The sequence below is a fragment of the Leptonychotes weddellii genome, chromosome 2, assembly GCF_054177405.1.
Source record: "Leptonychotes weddellii isolate Sample4059 chromosome 2, ASM5417740v2, whole genome shotgun sequence".
Lineage (NCBI taxonomy): Eukaryota > Metazoa > Chordata > Mammalia > Carnivora > Phocidae > Leptonychotes > Leptonychotes weddellii.
The window spans coordinates 133,400,876-133,423,288 of NC_138370.1; the positions used below are offsets into that span (position 1 = coordinate 133,400,876).

A 22,413-nucleotide genomic window follows, 5' to 3' on the forward strand; every position below is an offset into this window, starting at 1 on the left:
AAGTAGCCAAATCAATAACACCCAAAGACATAGTCCTGATTGCTTGTATCGTACATCTATCGTACATTTACTTTATTTACATATTTTATGGAATAAGGCAAATTTTATTTACTGTATCAAATATTAGTTTTATGAAGAACAATGTATGTCATAATAAGAAAACCAGGCTATTTCTGGCATAAAAATTGTAAATAATAATATGGTTACTACTTGAGGATATTATGGATCACATCAGTAAAAAACGAGCGGGAGAGAGGGAAGAACTATTTAGCTCTGAACTATCTCCTAGAGAAAACAACGGCTCTTGCTCTCTCTAGGGGGTGTTGAGGGATGGGAGACTGGCTCCTGATTCTGTGAAGAACCTCTGGCTATTAAAGGACAGCTACACTGACTTATCAAAAGGATGGTCAAACTTTATATTTTGCGAAGTTTTAGGTCGTTTTGATGATCATCTTCTAATGGAGAAGTCCACCACCTCCTTTTCTGTTCTCAACATTTGACAGTTGGTGAAAAGCATGAGAACTAGCTCCCAGCAATCCAGTGATTCGCTTGGGGCTGCCGCAGAGACGGGCTGGCTTTCCAGAGCAGCTGGGACATCCACAGCCTAACGGTAACTTCCCCCACAGCCCTCACACCAAGGACAAAAAAACCACTGGCCTCACGTGGATACGCACCAAATCCTCACTGGTGACTTCTCCACAATGTATTTTCAAACTCCAATGATACACTGCTTTAAATTGCAATTCAGCTGAGTTCAGAATTCAATCAAGCAAAGTCACAAAAATATGCAGTAACGAACAAGCAAACGACTAAAGGAAAAAACTGCAAGAAAAGCAAGCTAACCTAACAGAAGACCTTTAGCTTCGCTCTGCAGAACATACTTACCAATTGTCCCCACAGGGCACGGCTGCTTGGCCATCTGTCCTTGACGGGTCTTAAACCACATGATTTCTCGGGCTTCCACAGCTTCACAGCTCTCCTCCAGAGCTGGGATTTGGGACGATGCTGATGGCAGATGTGTGGTCATGTCATCAAGCTCCTCCGCAGCTGGAGACGGGGCGCTGGTGCTCCGGTTTCGTCTTCCTGACATTGACGGGGTGGTACTCCTTCCTGGGCTCCATGCTGTGGTCCGGAGGGTGGTGCTGGTGGTGATGCTTCCCATGCCAAGAGGTCCTGTGGTAGAGATTTCTGAAACAAAATTCAAAAGAAAACACCTACGTTGCTTGCTCATCACCTCAAGGTGTCCTAATACTTTAGAAACCGTTTTTATTTGGCAGTTCAAAGAGCCTTCCACATGGAAAAAAAACTAAGCCAGTACCAAAGTATCTGAATGCCACCTCAGTACCATGACAGCCATCTGACCCACCCCCAACATCAGCTTGTTCATGGCTCCACTCAACTCAAATCACAGAAAACAAAATTACAGCACAGCCCAACTCTTCAGTAAGCTTCATAATGCTTCAGGCCTTTTTAACCATTACAGGATTGATACTTAGAGCACTCACTTTAGAATTTTCAAACTTAGTAGAATGGGAGAGAGCTACTATAATAGTCTTTTCACATCAAGTATCACACGAATTTCTAAAGATAAAGCAATTAGGGGAGAGGGATCAGAAAAAAAAAAAGGCATTAAAATTTAAAGTGCTCTCCAGCTAAAAAGCAAAGAACAATTCTGAGTATGGTCTCTTTAACGTGAAGTAGCTTGATGATCTCCCTGATGCTCTTAGAACTGACCCATCTTAACAAAACTCTCAAACTTGACATTTACTAATGTAAAGTAGAAGTTGTTGCCGATTTAGTTGTCTCATAAATTATTATCTTTTTTTTAAGATTTTATTTATTTATTTGAGAGAGAGAGAGAGAGTGAGAGCAGGAACACAAGCAGGGGGAGTGGGAGAGGGAGAAGCAGGCTTCCTGCCAAGCAGGGAGCCTGACGTGGGATGCGATCCCAGGACCCTGGAATCATGACCTGAGCTGAAGGCAGACGCTTAATGACTGAGCCACCCAGGTATCCTCATAAATTATTTTCTAACTAGATTTCTTAAGATGGGGAAATGTATTCCAAATTCCAAATAAAACTGGTAAGGTTCCTTGACCAGATATAAATAGGTTATTAAGCCCTAGAACATATCCAAAGGAATGTTCTAAGAATACCATGGAAATTATCACTGCAGAGAATCATCTTTCTGGGGAAAATATATTTATATTTCCATCAAAGGAAGGCAAGAGTATGCCAGTCCTCCACATACAGACATTGCATTCCCAACTTAACCTCATTTACTGGCAATAATCCCAGGGGCTCTGTCTCTAGCCAGATTCCAAGTAGCTCGGGTTTATGGAACTCAGGGAGTCCTGGGCTGAGCCTCTAGGTGTTTGTCATTCATTGTCTGCTTTCTTTAACATGTCATCGACTTGACTCTGCTGCCCTAGAAGAGGTGCCTCATCTATCACAGTGTAGTTGGTACGTATAAAGCTTCCAAAAACAAGATAGAGACGGCAGTAGGAAGGGGTATGGATTTTCTGCACATTTAATCACTGAACTTGTAGCATTTTCTGAAGTGATGTTATTTTTCTAGCTGTCTCCTTGCTTGTTCTGTTTCCTCTTCCTTTCTTCTAGGCTTTCCTCTTTCCTCTTGGATTCTCACTCTATGTGAATGTAATGTTCATAACTTCACTGAAACAAAGTTCATGAAGGAAGAAAGAGTATCTTTTTTCTCCCCTTCTTCCGTTGACACCACATCTCCCAAAGTCTCATTGATTCTGTCTCATTTCTCTATTTTTTCTCTCTTCCCAATCACCACCAGCCGCACTCCCCCCACCATCAGCAGTGGACGAGTACGGCAGCCTTTTAACCTTTTTTGCCAGTGAAAGCAACACCAGAACAAAATGGCATTACTGGGATTTTAATATCACTGTTTGCAAAATCAAAATTCAGAATTCAAAAAAATTGACACTAACGTTTAACACAACTCAGATATAAAATTTAGCAACATAAGTAAAACTGAATTCTTAAAATTTAAACAGTAGAAATGATTCTAATATATATCATTTGCATTTGAATTTGTTGAAATGTCTCAAAAAGCAAAAACGCAATAAAGAAATATTAATAACTTGAAATTAAATATTATTTAATATTAAAATAATTGAAATAAGTTCATATTGAAATTAAATACTCTTTTCTTATTAATTTTGTAATATTAAAGTTAAATATTAAAATGAAAAATTAAAATACTCTGATTTTGTTCTTATTGTTCTTATGAATATTAAGCATTAGCCTTAAAAACATGTCATTGCTGGGATACAAGCACCTTTTTTGTGTAAAGTTTTCTGGCTGATAGAAAAATTCTTCTCCACTTTTATACCACTTGATAGACTAGTATGGCAATAGTTAAAAGCTAACTCCAAGCATTTTCTCCAGCTCCTTCAATTTAAATAATGCCATCTCTCATTTGTAGCTGATTCAGAATTATATAGATACTGAAGAATGCTTTCTAAATGAATGCACTTTTCTTCATTTAGATGTTTTAATTAGCATATAGTGCTCTGGGAGGGAAGAGACTTGTTTTGCAAACATTTTTGCTCTGATAAAACTGCATAATCCCACACGCAGTGAGAAGATTGACCGGCCTATTGTCTCAATCACACAAATCATACACAAGGAGCACTGACACACTGTCACAAGATGCTTGTTTGCTGTGACTCTGGCCTTGCCAATTTTGAATAGATTTGTCTTTTAGCATAGATTTAATATGTTTATCTTTGTGCTCTATAATGATCCAGATTTCAGATTTTTAAAGACTACAGTATCACACCAAATTGTATTTAACAATACCACCACATAATAAATCAATGTTCATTATTTTTCTCTAAAATTACCCTATTGAAACAATTTGCCAGAGGCATCTTGTAGGGTAGAAATTGGAATATGTTACCCCCCAGATTAAAATCCCTTTAATCACTTCTGTCTGCCCTCTAAACAAACACTGGACTCCTTTTTTTTGTGCCTAAAGTCCTTCATGAGTTTATTTCTCTAGCTCATTTGTAATGCTTCTTCATCTTTCAGCTCTACTATTAAACCATACAAAATTACCAGTAATTTCCCAACTGTACCCTGTTCTTTCTGCCCCAGGGCTTTTGCACATGCTGCAGGGTTTCTGATCCCATTTCCACCTGGCTAATTTCTGTTTAGCCTTTGGGGAATGCTTGGATGCCATCTCCGCCAAGGAATATTTTCAAATTTACCAAGATGAGGTTACATACTAATGTGTTTTGTTCAAGATTATTTCCTCAGCTTGTGTCTGACCTACAGTAAATTAGCTCTCAGGCAAGATAGATGAACATTAGGGGTAGGTCAAGGGAGCAGGGGAGGGTCCAGTTGTGAAATATCACAAAAAAAGGAAAAAGATAAATAGAGGGAAATAGCAAATGGGGTAGTTAGGAGTTCTCATAGTTGATAGGCTAAAAAAGTTATTTTATAAATGCATTTCACACTATCGTTAAGAAAACTACCAGATAACTCAAAACAGAGAGAAGCAGGGAGAACACAAAGTCTCCTTTTCCCCAAAATAATCCTACTGCAGAACATTCATATTTAAATTGACTGTGAAGCAATGAATGCTGATAAAAGATATTTTTCTTAAAGTTTGAATTGTTACATATTACATTGCAAGGACTTAGTTTAATACAGACATACTAATGTTAAGGATCAGAACTTATTTCTTTGGAATTGTGCTGCAGAGAGGTGTCTACAGGCAGGGCCATTTCATTCCATTTGACTTTTAGCAGAATAAAAGTCAAATTTATCCCCCATCCCTTCTATTCCATATACTGCTATGTAAGACTCCCAAGAGTTCCATTCAATGCCAGACTTTGGCAGAATAAGTACTAGTGATGTTGTCACCAGCACCCAAGAAAGAACTTGCCTTATTGCTAGATACTGGAAAAGAAGATGTAGATTCATGGAAGAGTCATAGCAACGCACTTTGGCCAAGTTCCAGCCCGTATCATACACCACAGGAGTTGGCTTTCTCTATCTTCCAGGAAGGGCGAAATGATATGACACTGTTTTCACTGTATTCGGTTATTGAGTCTTACCTGATGATACAGCTAGTTTAATAAAACTATGTTATTAAATGCCTCATGTGGTTGTGGTTGTGTATCAGGGAAAGGTTAAAAGAATACAAAAGAAAATACATTTGAGTGACTATTTACATATAACGCTTTATCAAAATTGTGTAATTTTCCTTACTATTCTGTCATTGTTACTATGCTCACTGTGTTTATTATTTTCATAAAAGTAACTAAACAAAACTCCATATTAACATTTTCCCTCATAATTAACTTACTTCCAGAGGAAAATTTCAATTCTCCTATCCCCTGAAATATACTGCCCATGGCTTATTTCATTCTTGTATTTTGGTTTATTTTGTTTAATTTATTTTTCCTTCAATCTGCCTTGAAAAGAATAAATATTTTTTTGAATATTACTACAGGTTATAGTTTGTGGAGTATTCTAATGGAAAACAGTGAAAATAACAAACATTTGTATAGTGCTTTACATTTTTCAATGTCTTTATTATCTAATTGAATTCACTGCAGAGTAATTGTAACTACAAATTTCTAATTTCACAAATGAGAAAACATAGGCGCAAATGGTAAGTGAATCATAATCATACATATAGAAAGTAAATCAGTGTCCCCCAAGTCCATATTCCATGTTTCTATAATAAGATATCAAAAATGACATTCTGAATTATCTCATGCATTCTACAACTGAGTCTTCCAAATGCTTTAAGAAGGGACTGAAGTAAATAGGATTCTAATAAAACATTACTATTCTTGATCACAAAACATTTATTTTGGAGGATGGACATCGTTAATTTTTTCCCCCAAGGTCATATGTTGAAGCCCTAACCCACCTATAACTCTTTATATTTATTTATTTATTTATTTATTTATTTTTTAAAGATTTTATTTATTTATTTGAGAGAGAGAGAATGAGAGACAGAGAGCACGAGAGGGAAGGGGATCAGAGGGAGAAGCAGACCCCCTGCTGAGCAGGGAGCCTGATGCGGAACTCGATCCCGGGACTCCAGGATCATGACCTGAGCTGAAGGCAGTCGCTTAACCAACTGAGCCACCCAGGCGCCCCCAACCTATAATTCTATTTGGAGATGGAGCCTTTAAAAAGGTAATTAAGGTTTCAGTGAGGTCATAAGGGTAGGGCCCTCAACCAATAGCACTGTTGTCCTTAAATGAAGAGGAAGAGATAGTAGGGATGCATGTTCACAGAGTAAAGGCCATGTGAGGACATAGTGAGAAGGTGGCCATCTCTAAGTCAAGGAGTGAGACCTCAGGAGAAACCAACCTTACCAGCACCTTGGTCTCGGATTTTTAGTTGCCAGAGCTGTGAAGAAATCAATTTCTGTTAAGTCACCTAGTCTGTGGTATTTTGTTATGGCAGTCCTAGCAGACTAATACAGGCATTTTCTAAACAACTGTAAGTTTAAAACTATATAAAACTTCACAATACAAGTTTACCTTCTACTCATAAAGTGCATGAACTTTCTTCTTGATTCTCCTTCATTTTTTCCTTTCTTGTCTAAAATATGTATCTCTCCTCATGGTTTTCCCTTTACTAATCTTCTGTGTTAATTTCATTCCAACATATAATATTTGGGCTGACTACAGAAACATTTCCTTCTCCCCACCCTCTAGGTGTTTATTTAAATCCAAGGTCAATTACTGAAGAAATCTTCCCAAGGGCTTGATAGAGGAAATAAGAAACCTAAAACTATAACAACACTGCAAGTGTCTTTTGGTATTTGTGCAGTGCTCTGGGTAGAAGAGAGAAATTCTGCCTGATCCCCATGGATATCAGATGGTTACAGGAGATTTGATTACACCTATGTTTGAAAAAGAAACATTAATTTTACCTGTCAGGAAATTATCCAATTCTTTCCAGAATTCATTCATAATATGTGGCTTTATGGCTAAGATAGTGAAATTCCACAAATTAATCAGCCATGTGAAGGCATGTTTATTTTTGTAATTTAATCCATTTATATTTTCTGATTTTCTTGTAGCATCTCATGCTTATTGCAAATAGAGGTAAACATCTTCTCTAATTAAACATGAATTTGCAATGGCCTTATATAAAATAATAACCCAAAATAGGGGGCTTGGGGACATCTTATTAAAATTATCTGCTACATATTTAGTCCTACCATGCCAGGAACTGTGTCGTATGTTTTATATTTGTTCTAATTTAATGCTCCTAACAATCTTTGGGTAGATATATTTACCTTCACTTCAGAGATGAAAGAAGTCAAATCAAGTAATTCTCCAAGCTCACATAACTGTTGAGTGATTGAACCAGGATTTCAAACCACGTCCAACAAAATCCCTCACTTTCCATTAAGACAATGGGTGGTGTTAAAACTTTAGATGAAATTTAATGATGAAAACACATATGGAAAAAGTCTTCATGTTTTGGAACTTAATTTGTCCCAAACACTGCTCACATGTACTTTTACAGGAATTGGCCCATTTAATTCTGACAACATATCTGTGAGGAGGTACTATTAATTACTTTCATATTACAAATGGTGAAGATGAAGCACCAAGAGATTCAGTAATTTTTCAAAAGTTAAAAGTTCATAAGTAGAAGAACAGGAAAGTGATGGAGGCATGGTTACGGAGAACTCACTGTTAAGCATACTAACCTAGAGGGGACATTGAGAACCTCAACTTGATCCATAAGAAAACAGCCTGCCCACTGTTGTTAAGAGTGCGGAAAAAAAAAAAAAAAAGAGTGGAGGAAGTAATTGTCTTTGAGCTAATTTCTTTCTGCTTATGGCATTTCTAATTTTCCTAAAGTTAAAAATTGTAAAATCCACAAAACTTAATACATTGCTTAGCACCTAAGTAGACAATAAACAAGCAGCAAACAATAATGTGAGATATTAGTTGGCCTTCTTTGAGCATATATCATATACCAGGCAGGGTGGTACTGCTTTACATGCATAATTGAGGTACAGAGAAGTTACGTGAATTTCCTAATTTCACACAGTCCATAAGTGGTAAAGTGAGCATTTAAATACAGATAGTTTGACTCTAAAACTCGTGTGTATCCATATTATCGGATAGAGGTTTGAAATCTTTTTTTTAAGTATCAAGTCTGGCATATATTATGTGCCTATAAGAGAGTTCAGCTCTAGGAATTACACGATTAATTCATTCTATCCATATTTACTAATCAACTATTATGTAATAGGAGTTGTATTGGGAATAAAATGTTGAGTATTTTGCCCTGACTCCTGCTTTTGGCTTAGGTCATGATCTCAGGGTCATGAGATTGAGCCCCATGTCCGGCACTATGCTGGGTGTGGAGCCTGCTTAAGATTCTCTCTCACCTTCTCCCTCTGCCCCTCCCCCATTTAAAAATAAATAAATGAAAAAATAAACTGATTAATTAAATAAAATGAAAGAGATGTGACTTTGAACAAATTATAATTGCCCTCATTAAGCCCTTTCTAAGAGGCTTTATAGGAAAAGCAACTGAAGAAGACAGGAAATAGAAAGAAAAAAAATATACTAACTATATTTTTTATTCAGGATATGTTTGCTGGTGTTTGCCTTATATTACACATTGTGCTGGGCATCAAGGATTCAGAGGTGAAGCAGAGAGTACTGACCTCAAGAAGGTTTTAATATACTGTATTCTGTTAAATGTACAATATCATCAATTATTCTTTGTGCCACTTAACCTAGGAAAATGAAATCTCTGCTAATTAAACTCTAACATATCTTTGTTAGGTGCATTCCAACTTATGAATGTTAAAAGATGAAATAATGAGAATCTTAGAGTTAGTAAAACACTATAATAGCAGAAATGTCTTCTTATAACATAATGAGATAAATATTCATTTAAAAGAGATGTGACTTTAAGAATAAAAAAAAAAATAATAAAAGAGATGTGACTTTGGGGCACTTAGGTGGCTCAGTGGGTTAAGCATCTGACTCCTGCTTTTGGCTTAGGTCATGATCTCAGGGTCATGAGATTGAGCCCCATGTCCGGCACTATGCTGGGTGTGGAGCCTGCTTAAGATTCTCTCTCGCCTTCTCCCTCTGCCCCTCCCCCATTTAAAAATAAATAAATGAATAAATAAACTGGTTAATTAAATAAAATGAAAGACGTGACTTTGAACAAATTATAATACCTCTCTGTGCCTTAGTTTTTTTCCACTACATGGAGCTAATAATGTATATACTTATTTGAGAAAAAAAAAATGGCAGTATGGATTTAAAGTACTTAGCAAAGTAAATGACAGAGAATAATACATTAATAGATGTTTATTATCAGTGATAATATTGTTATTTATTCCTTGCTTTGACCAAAAATTATTGATTGCTTACTATGTGCCAATTGCTAATCCAGATGCTGGGGATACAGAGGTGAACAATAAAAACGACAAAAACTAAAAATCTCTGCCCCCATAAAGCTTACATTTTAGTAGGAGAGATAAATAATAAATAGGACAAAAAATTAAAATATACAGTATGTTAGATATTAAAAAGTGCTTAGGATTAAAAAGAACAAATAAAGCAGCAGAAAGTAATAGAAAGTGCTGGGTGAGGGCAATTGCAATTTTTGATAGGGTGTCAGGCATGGCCTTGCTGTTAAAGCGACAAGTGGCAGAGTGAGAGATAGGAATACCTGGGGAGCCTCTCAGATCGAGGAGTCAGTGTCCATAAAGGCCTAGGAACAGGAGGTGGCCAGTGTAACTGGAGCAATGTATGTGAGGGAAAACCACCATGAAAGGAGACTGGAGAGGTGGCGGGGATTGCAGCCCATGGGACTTTACAGTTATGCTGAGGACTCTGGTTGGTATTTATCTGGTATGGGAAGTCACTGGAAGGTTGTGAGCAGAGCAGTGACGTGATCTAACTTAGGTTCACTTGAGTGGCTGAATGGGCGAAGAGCAGAAGTAGGAAGAACAAGTGCCTAACTGGCCGACATCTGAGGTGCTAGCGGTGATGAGAATGACTAGAATGCTGTGAGATACACATATACCAGCAAAAGCATGGGGTTTGAGAGAGGAGGTGAGGACTTCTGGGTATGGGTGCTATGATCCTCACTGACATAGTAGGCCTTCAATAATCGTTGATTGAATTGAACTGACGTTTGCCCCTTCACTTAAACAAAAGGAGAGTTAGTCCTTCTCATGTAAATTCTCCTCTAGCTCCATTCAATTATTATTATATAAATAATTAAATTTGAAACAACCACAGAAATATATTGATTTCAAACTGTATGAAAATATTCCTGAGGACTCCTGAGTTATAATCAACAGAAGCATGCTGGTTTGCTCATTACTGTAAAATTTCTAGAAGTTTTAATTTCTGAGAATATTAAGTAAACTCTGGTCGTGATGAAACCATGCAAACAAACAAACTAGGAAAATAAATTCAAGTGGATTTGAATTTCCTGATTTCTCAACAACCAGTGAAACATTCAAGGAGGGGAAGTAGTTGAATTGGTGTTAGGATTTAGAATAATTCCTTATTTCTAGTCTCAATATTGTGTTTTATTCCCCTAGATTTGACATCATTGTTATCCAGTTACTGGAGTTATTGCCTACTGTTTGCAGTGACATATGTTTTATTACTAACTTGTGAATTGTAGTTTACCTGTGAAGATAAAGTGATACCAAAATATAAGGGTTATACATGATTTATTTATAAGTATAAAGTTAAAATAAATTCAAGAAAAATAAAATTATCCTCTGTTTGGAAATGAAATACTCAAGTGAACAGTGAAGAATGAAGAAGAGTTCATCATTTGAGCTTCAAGTTTTTTTTAAAGAAATGCAATTTTAGTAACTTTGATCTATTGCAGATGCTTGAAAAATATATATGTGCTTGTCTTGTTATATCTGCACAAGTTTCTAAGAAACTAATAAAATGTAAGGCTCTATTTTAGGACAGCTACTTGTCTTGGCTATTTGCTTTGCTGTTTATGTTTAGAGTCTGGAAAAAAGAAGGACATTATACGGCTTTTTAAGTACCTCAAAATATTTTTCAACCCCCCCAGAAATTTAAAAACCTCTAGCATTGATTTTTTTAATCTAATAAACCTAAGAGTGACATGAACTGGAGTTCCAATTAACTGCTAGAACGGGACTTCCACGTTGTATATAACATGGTTCCTCTCCTCAAGGAGTTTATGGGGTGGGCAGTCTAATTTTATCATAGGTTGTGGAAAGTTAAAGAGTAGTTCTTCACTATGCCCATCAACTCTCTCACACTGGTGAGTCACTAAACATTTCATTTATTGAGGTAATTTAAATAATAAAAAGGAAAGCAGCTGTAAAATTGGCATATAAGTGATTTTTTTTTTTTTGAAGATTTTATTTATTTGACAGAGGGAGACATAGCGAGAGAGGGAACACAAGCGGGGGAGTGGGAGAGGGAGAACCAGGCTTCCCGCGGAACAGGGAACCCAATGTGGGGCTCGATCCCAGGACCCTGGGATCAGGACCTGAGCCGAAGGCAGTCGCTTAACGACTGAGCCACCCAGGCGCCCTGGAATATAAGTGATTCTTAATTTCAAATGCAACAACACCCATATTGTATGGTCTTCTAAAGGACTTAACCATATAGATTATAGACTTGATACATAAATTAAGTCTATTTGCCAAAATCACATTTAAACTTTACAACTCTTCCCGAGTGCAGGGAAATTTGACATTCTGTTTTGTTTCCATGTAAATATACTTCTTGGGATACATTAAGTACTCAATCATGCATGTTGGGTGAGTGAGAATAAATATGCTTTCTTTTGCAAAGTATTTTCAGAAGATCTATGTATACTACTGTATCTCAATTACATTGACATTTTGGATTAAATAATTTGATCACCTACTCCAGATTAAATTTTGTAAGATTTGATATACAACAGTTTCAAATTTTTACTTACGCAATATTCAAAAGTCAAAATACAAGTATCAGAAATTATAGACCTAGACTCTCAAGGAACTTAAATATTTAAACAGATGCTATTAATTTATAATTACTTCCCTTTAAAATAATTGTTAAAAAAAAAAGGAAATAGATCCCAAAATGGAGTCACTTGTGCTAAGTCCCCCATCAGCAAACCAAGACTTAATACTTAATCTAATTGCAGTTTCATCTTCTTCTAGGAATGTAACCTTTAACCAGTTAGTCTGTAATTACCTGGTTAACACTAGTGAGTAGTCTGCCTGATGGACCCTTCTTTTCCCCATAGGAAGGTGACCATGCCTAAAACAATCCAATCTTTGCTAGAAATTTCCTTTTCCTGCCCCCTCCTATCTACAAAAACCTTCCATTTTGTATAGCTTTTTGCAGTCCCTTTCTACTTGCTAGATAGGATGCTGCCCAACTCATGAATCATTGAATAAAACCAATTAGATCTTCAAATTAACTCAGTTGAATTTTGCTTTTTTGCAAAGGAAAGGGTAGAAATAGTCTATGTTGAACTGAGGATTAGGTGACTGAGTGATTAGGCCAAGGTATTTTCTGTTATAGACTCAGGAATAGAATTCAGGGCATCTAAGGCAAATGTTTTCAACTAGTCCTCATGTTGAGAATTTAGCAGCTTCTTCTCACTTACTTGTGCACCAAACAGCTTATTTTCTTTTCACCTATCATGCCAAACATGCCTAGCCATCACATCCCAAATTAATGGAGTAATATACAAAAACCTCCCCCTTTTGCTTTCTCCTGGTTATTATTACTACTACTATTATTATTTAAAGCATTCTTTTTTTTAAAAAAAGATTTTATTTATTTAGTTGTCAGAGGGAGGGGGGAGAGAGAGAGCATGCCAGCATGCACCACAATCAGGGGAGCAGCAGAGGGAGAGGGAGAAGCAGGCTCCCCGCTGAACAAGGAGCCCGATGTGGGGCTCGATCCCAGGACCCTGGGATCATGATCTGAGCTGAAGGCAGATGCTTAACTGACTGAGCCACCCAAGCATCCCTTATTATTATTTTTTAAGAGGATGGAATCATGTACTCCATAGGTAGAGATAAGTAGGTCAGAGAAGCAAATTGCTCGGGGAGAATCTGCCCACAGGATAATGATTTCCAGGTTTCTCTACTAAAAAGAAAAAGGAAACACACACATACACATATATATATGTACAAATACATGCACATCACACATATATTCCAAACTGCTGGGGAAAATAAGTAAACAAAATGGATACTGATTATATTGGGCTCCTCTACTTCAAAAGAGTTATGTTCATTTTCAGAGACTTACGAAGAAACCTCAAAAGCTTCATAAAAGGGCATTTACTGTATTAATAATAAAAGGCAGTGAGGTAGCCTGGGAAAAGCATTGATTTTAGGTTCAAATATTAGATTATCATCTACTAGCTATTTGGCTTTGGGCAAATTAATCTTCCAGAAATTCAAAATTTCCTTATCTTTAATAATGTGGATTCCTATTATTTATTTTGGTGATACTAACATACAACAGACATTCAATAATAATATAACATTATTATAACCAAATTCAGGTTATTCCAAGATGCCATCAACTTTCTTTCAGGAGAATTATAAATAGCCATCTAACTTACAAAGGTGAAGTAGTTTTTGCATTTCTCTAACAAGAACAGAAGATAGGCCAGCCTGAAATAAAATTATAAAGTTTATCTTTTTCACCTCAATCTCTGAAGGACATTTGAAACCCCAGTAGTAATTTACCACCCACTTTATCCAAGCCAGCTTTGGAAAAGACAGTGATACTGTTAGTTGCACTCCAATGGGAAATAATTTTTTAAGAAAAAATAATGTGAATAAGGAAAAAAAAATATTTCTTCAAAATCGCTTGCCTGCTCTGAATAGGATTGGGAGCATACAGGATATTTCAAAACTTTTTTCAAAAAAATATTCAGTGTTTAGCTTTGAAAGTAAAATGGGAGGGGGAAGATCGGAAAGAAAAGGGCCATTTTAAATCAATATTGAAATATATAATTTGATTAAAATCAAGCTATTATGGATTAAAAGTTGTAGATGGCCCACATAATTTAGGAGTCCACAAGTGATATTGCCTGTAGCCTGATCTCTTGGAAGCACAACTTGATCTTCATGTAGGAGCGTGTCAAAAAACTCTGCAGACCAACTTTTAGACTCTTTTTGGTAACCCAAAGTCCCCATGAAGACAGACTATTGCTGTTTTTCTCAGCAATAATTCTCAATGACTTGAACAGCATGTGACACAGAGGAGGGGCTCAATTAGCATTTGTTCAATAAATGCACTCTCACATCAACTGCCTTGATTCACTACAAAATATTCATAATAGGACTTGCAAATTTGATCACTGATGCACTGAGAGTATTGCTTTCGTTATTCTTCACCACCGTTCCCATTCTTTAAAAAGCCTGTTCTATTATAATAGCCTTAAAAAATAAACTTTTCATTTTAAAATAAATACAGACTCACAGGAAGTTGCAAAAATAGTAAAAAGAGCCCCTCCCTCAGCTTCCCTCAACGGAGAGATCTTATATAACTACAGTAGAATATCAAAGCCAGGAAATGGGCATTGGTACATGACTGTATCAGTTTGACTACAGACTGTATTTGGTTTTCACCTGCATTCATTTATGGGTGCATGCTTATGTTCTAAGAGATTTTATCTCAGGTATAGATTTGTATAACCACTGCCACATTCAAGTCGCAGAACCGTTCCATCATACAGAAGAACTACCTTGTGCCACCTCTTTGTATTCAAATCCGTCCCCACCCCCCCATCGCTATCTCCTGGCAACCACTTATCTATTCTCCATTTCTATAGCTTCATCCTTTCAGGAGTGTTATATAAATAGAATCATAGGCATGACACCTTTTGAGATGGACTTTTTTCACTAAGCATAATGCTCTTGAGGGCCACCCAGGTAGTTGTAGCTATGGGTAGTTAAGTCATCTCCCTGCACCATCAAATGAGTACCTATCATCTGTCTTTTACCTTGTACCTGCAGTGATCTCTGAGAAATGCAAATCTGATGCTGTTGCTCTTTAAAAGCTCCCAACTGATCTTACTATAAAGTCAAAATCCTTAAACATGGTATAAAAAGCCCACTAATCCTCACCCTGCCTACCTCTCCACTTAAGCCTCCTTGCCTTTGTTGTCTTCTAACCATCCTGGATTTATTTCCTGTGTCCCCAGAAAGGCCCCTTCTCACCTTCAATGATGGAAGTGTGTCTTTCTGGAACACTATTCTCAATCTCAACTACTCTTCCCTCTTGTGTCCCACTCCCTGTACTTAGTTAAATCACTAATCCTTTGGGGGCCGCCTGGGTGGCTCAGTCGTTAGGCGTCTGCCTTCAGCTCAAGTCAAAACCCCAGGGTCCTGGGATGGAGCCCCACATTGGGCTCCCTGCTCCGTGGGGAGCCTGCTTCTTCCTCTTCCACTCCCCCTGCTTGTGTTCCCTCTCTGGCTGTGTCTCTCTCTGTCAAATAAATAAAATCTTAAAAAAAAAATCACTAATCCTTTTGATATCTGTGATTTATAGTGATTGTAAGCAGAAATGGGAACTGAATAATGAAATTGTTATTTTGGATTACTCATATTTGTATTCAATGTATTTTTTTTATTTTTAGGATATAAATTCAGAATAAGAATTTAGGAAACCATTCTTTCCGGGAGTGGTCATTTATTACCCCACTAGCTAGACAGAGCCACATGAAGGGACATCTGCCTGTAAGTACCAGCTCCTGCACATTCTAGATGTGAAACTTTGGACAAATCTCTAAACCAGGATGAGCATTAGTTATCTTTAAAAAATTGGGTAAAGTAGACTTATGGATGATAATGCAATATTTCACATCCAGAACGGTTCCTGGCACATGATAGGTGCTTAATAAATATTTTGTGTATTTGTGAATATATATATAAGATATGCAAATGGTACAAACATACAAGGAAGTTATATGAAGGAAACAAAAAATCTATTTGACTATATAATTCCATGTCCTCTAAAATTACGCATTATGAATACAAACGATATAAAATAGAAATTCTGAATTCTATGAAAGTGAAAACTACACTTGCTATCTACCATAATGCAACTTGAACAGTCATCACTTATGCGTTAAATATCACAGAATATGTCTTATAGTATATCTCAGAGATCAAATGGTATCTGAAAAGAATTAGTTATCTGTACATCTTAAGAGAACATAATGGAAAAAAGATTCAGTGTGATCATAAAACTCTTGGGTAGGCCTGGACTCCTGACCACAGAATATTTGAGATAATCCATGTGCATTTTTTAGGTCACTCAGTTTATAGTAGCATTGTTATATACAATACAAGCCCTAACTCTTTTCCCAGTTTTTGTGCATTAGAATATAAAATTTAGGATATGATTTGGCTTTATATCTTTATTTACAGCAGGAATTCCCAACCTTGGTACTACTGACATTATAGGACACAACAATTCCTTGTTGTGTGGCTTTACGGGGTGTTGTCTTGTGCATTGTAGAATATTTAGCAACATCTCTGGCCTTTAATCACTAGATGCTGGTAGTACTCTCTACCCACAGTTGAGACAACCAAAAATTCTCTAGAAATTGCCAAATGTCCTTTCGGGACAAAGTTACCTCTGTTTGAGAACTCATGATGTAGAGGAATTTCTTCATTTACCTCTAATCTGTGTTTGTTTAATGAGAGGGCTATTGCATGCTGATAGCAGCTTTAGGATATTTTAAATATATATTAATCTAAACATGAAATGGCTCCATGGTTGCTTTTCAACTTGTGAAATGGCTCAAAGGCTGTATATAAAGGGAAATTGGATGGCTTTCAAAAACACAGATTCTGCTTTTTTAATTTCTAGTAATTCAGTGTTTCTAAGACACGCTTCCACAAATCACACATTAATATTTAAAAATTGATTTTATTTTGTGGTTTTACTTAATGAGAACAAGCACAGCAACATAACAGGAAACCAACAAAAAGCACAAAATATGAAGCATACCAACTGCGTGCCTGAATATGATCGAGAATGGGGGGAATTAATGAGAGAAAGAGAAATTATGGCAGCTCCATGTTTTCTGATTTCAGAGATGACATGACACAGAACGAATTCTGCCAGCCTCTTGTTTGTTACATTACGTCTGCCTTCCGAAGATGTTCGAATGCCTCTAGTGACCAGTTGCTTTCTGAGCGAGAAACCTGAGAATGGAACTTCTTGCTTCATTGCCGCTCCATTCAATGGTCACAAATTATTAGCTCTCACATAGCATACCTCATAGATGTGTTCTCAAGTTAAACATTTAAGGAAGAAATCATGAAAAACAAACAAACCCGCTCTCTGAAACGAGTTTCTATCTTTCCCTTTCCATTTATTATACAGTTGGATTCACATCATTAACATGCAAATCATACTGTACTACAGTGCATTTTAAACAAAGAACTGAAAGCAGGGCTTGTAATTTCCTTATGGGCTGATAAATAGATTTTGCTTTAAGAGCGTAAAATAAACTCTGATCATTTTGTTTATGTTTTTTGGGTTTAGTAATAATCTCAAAACTAGACAAGGAAAATTACTACTTTTCTCACCTTGCTCAGGGTCACTGTTTAAGTTACCCCAATTTTAGTGTGAAAATCTAAAGACTGTGGTAACCAAGTTAAATCGGGAAAATACTGTTTCTGTTGTTGTTTGTTTTTTTCTAGAAGACAAATTTTTTTTTTTTTAAGATTTTATTTATTTATTCATGAGAGACAGAGAGAGAGACAGAGGCAGAGGGAGAAGCAGGCTCCCCACTGAGCAGGGAGCCCGATGCGGGACTCGATCCCAGGAACATGGGATCATGACCTGAGCCGAAGGCAGACGCTTAACCGACTGAGCCACCCAGGCGTTCCCAAAATGTTTTATCTTATCTGAATTCCTATTTTTTTTTTTAAATAAATTTAACATTAAGACTAGAAACCAACTTGCAAATGGATTAAATGAAAGTCTGATTTAAGCCACGGGGGGGCGGTGCGGGGGGGAGGGAGGAATCCAAATTAAAATAATAAACAAACGTAAATCATGCTACACATTATATATCTTTAGTGTTACCTGTACTTCTAAGTACATGATAATATAAACTATTATGGATAGGGTGGGGAAAAAAGTTTCAGAGACACCCTCTTACTTGAAACAAAGACAGGGATTGAGGGAGAGAAAGAGGAAGCGGGGGTGAGGGGGTTGGGGGGGTGGAGTAGGGAGAGAGAGAGAGAGAGAGAGAGAGAAAGAAATTTAAAAAAAGCAGACCAGAGCACACTTAGTTAAAACTCAAAAAAAAAAGCCCACAATTGCCTGTCTCCAAGAAAACAACACAACTAACAATGCTAATTACGTTCCGCTTCTCACTTCCCTTCCATGGTTCTCTCCTGTTTATAGCATATAAGATTAAACTCCTTCGTGTGTCTGTAACAGATCCCTCTGTAGCAAGGGCTCCTCCTTCCCTCTACAGCCTTATTTATCACCACCCCCCATTGGCTATCCTCTGATCCAGGTATTTAAGAACTATTCCTAGTGTCCAAACACACCAGGCTGTTTGAGATCTAGGTGTATCTGTCACTTCTTTTATGTGAACAAATATTTACTGAATATCTACTATGCGTCAGGCATTTTTTAGAGACTAAAGATAAAGCAACAAAATCAACAAGCAAAATTTCTTCCCTTCGTGAGGAGGCAAATAATAAACAAGATAAATAAGTAAAATAGCTGTATGTTAGACAGTAATACATGTAAAGGAGAAAATTTTGAAATTTAGATTGGTGGTCAAAGCAGGCTTAACTGAAAGGTGACATTGGAAAGCAATGAAGCAGGGAGCACACAGAGAACAAGGAAAGATCATTCTATACAGAGGGAATAGCAAGTAAAACGAACATGCCTCTCTGCATCCTTCTTTCTTTAAATTTTAAAAAATAACAGCTCTATTGAGATACCATCCACATCCTACATAACTCAGCCATTTAAAGTGCACAACTGAATGGTTTTCAGTATATTCGTTGAAGTGTGTATCTATCACCACAATCTATTTGAAAACAATTTCATCGCTTGTAAAAGAAACCCTGTATCAATTAGAAGTCACTCCCCATTTTCCCCCACACCACATAGCTCTAGGAAACAACTCATCTGCATTCTATCTCTATAGATGTGCCTGTTCCAGACATTTCATATAAATGGAATCATATAATATATGGCCTTTCGTAATTGGTTTATTTCATTTAGCATATTTTCAAGGTCCATCCATGTTGTAGCATAAATCAGGATTTCATTGTCTTTATTGGTTGGTGAATACTATTCTGTTTATGAATACATACCACATTTTATTTATCCATTCATCTGTTGATGGACATTTGGGTTGTTTCTTCTTTTTTCTATTATGAATAAATGTTGCTATGAACATTTGTGTACACTTTTTTACGTGGACATATGTTTTAATTTTTCTTGGTTATATACCTAAAAGTGAAATTGCTGGGTCATATGGTAGCTCTATGTTTAATCATTTGAGGAACTGTCAGACTGTTTTCCAAGGTGGGTATACCATTTTATAATCCCACCAGAAGTGCATGAGTGCTCCAACTTCTCCATATCCTTGCCAACACTTAGAATTATCTTTTTGAATATAGCCTATCCAATGGTTATAAAGTGGTATCTCATTATAATTTTGATTTGTATTTCCTTGATGGCTAATGATGTTGACCATCTTTGTGTGTTTATTGGACATTTGTATATTGTTTTTAGAGAATGTCTCTTCAGATTATATACCTAATTTTTAATTGGGCTAATTGTCTTTTATTATAGAGTAGTAAGAATTCTTTATATATTCTGAATACAAATCTCTTATCAGTCATATAATTTGCAAATAATTTCTCCAATTTTGTGGGTTGTCTTTTCACTTTCTTGACAGTACCCTTTGAAGCACAATTGGTTTTCACTTTGTTGAAGTCCAAGAGATCTATTTTTTCTGTGTTGCTCGTTGCTTGTCATAGCTAAGAAACCATTGCCTAATTCAAGTTTGTGAAGATTTATTCCTATATTTTCTTCTAACAGTTTCACAGTGTGAGCTCTTTAAAAAAAAAAAAAAATCCTGCCAAATTCTGTTCTTTACATTTTGGTTCTGCATTGCATCCAGTTTGCTCCAAGTTAACCAGTTTGTGGTTATCATATGGTTTTATCTAGACAGGTTATAATGAAATTAATTTGGTTTATGTTTACTGGATTAAAACTGTCACTTAGGTAAGTCCCAGAAATTATTCCTAAATTATTTTAGTTGGAATTAAGAATGATCCCACCTCCTTTCTTTACCTAGAAAGTTAATTATTAAAAAGTATATGAATTTTACTAGCTAATTCAAATTGGTCAGTTTATTTTATTTACCTACATGTTCTGCAGGGAATTTCACTGTTCTCACAAACTCTCAAAAAAATGAATTGTTATGAGGACTAAATGTCATATATATGAGAATATATCTCTAGCATATCAATTGACATGACTACCTTGCACACAGTAGGCATTCAGTCAATGTGAGATACTACTATTATTTTATTCTGGAAAATAATAATCACAACACCTATCTCTTGGTGCTATTATAATTAAAATGTGGGTCCTTTCTTCCTCCCTCCCCTCCTTCCTTCCTTTCTTTCTTTTTTTTTTTTCTTTCTTTTGAGACTGGAGGGCTACATAAAGTTGCTCCAGTCATCAAGATAGCATGATATGGCAAGAGGCAGGGGTGACTGAACAGGTATGGACCCAAGCCCAAGTGCCACCAACACACCAGACACAGTATCTCCATACCTTACAAAGCAAGACAATAGCTTGCTCCCAACATCAGCTGGGCTGAAGCTTCTGATTTGCCCTCTGTCCATTCCTCCTTCAGGTCAAATGTCATCTTCTCAGTGAGGGCTTTTCTGAGCACATTATCTACAATTGTCACACACCATCTCTCTCTTTCTTTCTGGCATTTCCCTATAGCTGTTATCATCACTTAACATGTTTTAAGATCCATTTTGAGTTCATTTTTGTGTATAGTAAGGTATGAGTCCAACTCCATTCACTGACATATGGATATCCAATTGTCCTTGCACAGTTTATTGAGAAGAGTATTATCCTTTTCCTGTTGAATTGCCTTGTCCTTAAATTCCTGCATCTGGTGCACACCAACTCATCATTCAAAGCAACTCAAGTTCCATTCATGCTGTCAACAATTACAGAATTGTGTGATTTTAAATCTCAAATCAGTGCAATTAGTTTCCCAAGAACAGGAACTATGGGTTTTTTTGTTTTGTTTTTCTTTCATTTTTGAATCTCTCAGTGCCTGCTACACAACTGGTTCTTAGTAATGCTGGATAAGTTAAAGAAGGACATTTCAGATGGGTCTCAAATGTTGGTAGTATTCTGATGACTAATGGTACCAATGAAAGGCATGTAAATTTAGATGCAAAGTTACGAAGTGGGTTGAAGTGATACTTTCCTGTGTCTTGAAGGATTTCAATTGCCTGCTAAATTAGAAAGAGTCTGTTGAGGCTTATGAACAGAGAATGAAGTTCTGTTTTAGGAAAATTAATTTGGCTACAAAACGTAGAATATAAGGGAGAAAAAGAAAGAAGAGGTAGAAAAGAGTAAGGAGGTGGTTATAACAAACAGTAGAGTTAAAATGTGGCCAGGTCACAACGGCGCTGGTAACGGAAAAGGTAATACACATTTTAACATGCCAGCGATATATGTGACGACAGATGACGAACAGAAGGAAGAAGGGAAAGAGAAATCTCTTGGTGTTTGAAAGGATCAGAACGGGAATTTAAGATTTCCTGAAACCTAAAGGGAAAGAAAAAGCCAGAAAAAATGAGAAGAGCTACAGAATCTTGTTGAAAGTCTTAATCACTGAATTACTATCATATTTCTAGGACTTTTAAAAATCAAAGACATATTTCATTTGTTTATAAATAAAATAAAACACATACACATGTCCCTGGGAACATAGACGTTTCTTTTCTTTTTCTTTTTTTTTTAAAGATTTTATTTATTTGACAGAGAGAGACACAGCGAGAGAGGGAACACAAGCAGAGGGAGTGGGGGAGGGAGAAGCAGGCTTCCCGCGGAGCAGGGAGCCCGATGCGGGGCTCGATCCCAGGACCCTGGGATCATGACCTGAGCCGAAGGCAGACGCTTAACGACTGAGCCACCCAGGCGCCCCTCTTTTTTTTTTTTTTAAAGATTTTATTTATTTTAGAGAAAGAGAGAGGGTGAGCACAAGCGGGGGTGGGTGGGTGACGAGAGAGAGGGAGAGGAACAAGCAGACTCAGCACCGAACATGGAGCCTGACACGGGGCTCGATGCCACCATCCTGAGATCATGACCTGA

The 22,413-nt window shown here is 36.7% G+C and overlaps 1 protein-coding gene across 1 annotated transcript in view; it reads right to left on the bottom strand.

Moving 5' to 3' along the window:
• The window catches only part of ADGRL3 (adhesion G protein-coupled receptor L3), a 777,343-nt gene that overhangs the window by 138,723 nt on the left and 616,207 nt on the right, over positions 1-22,413 (bottom strand). The window contains exon 9 of the mRNA XM_081813155.1: positions 886-1,173. Within this exon, the coding sequence (XP_081669281.1) occupies positions 886-1,173 (288 nt within the window). The remainder of the gene's footprint in view (positions 1-885; positions 1,174-22,413) is intronic.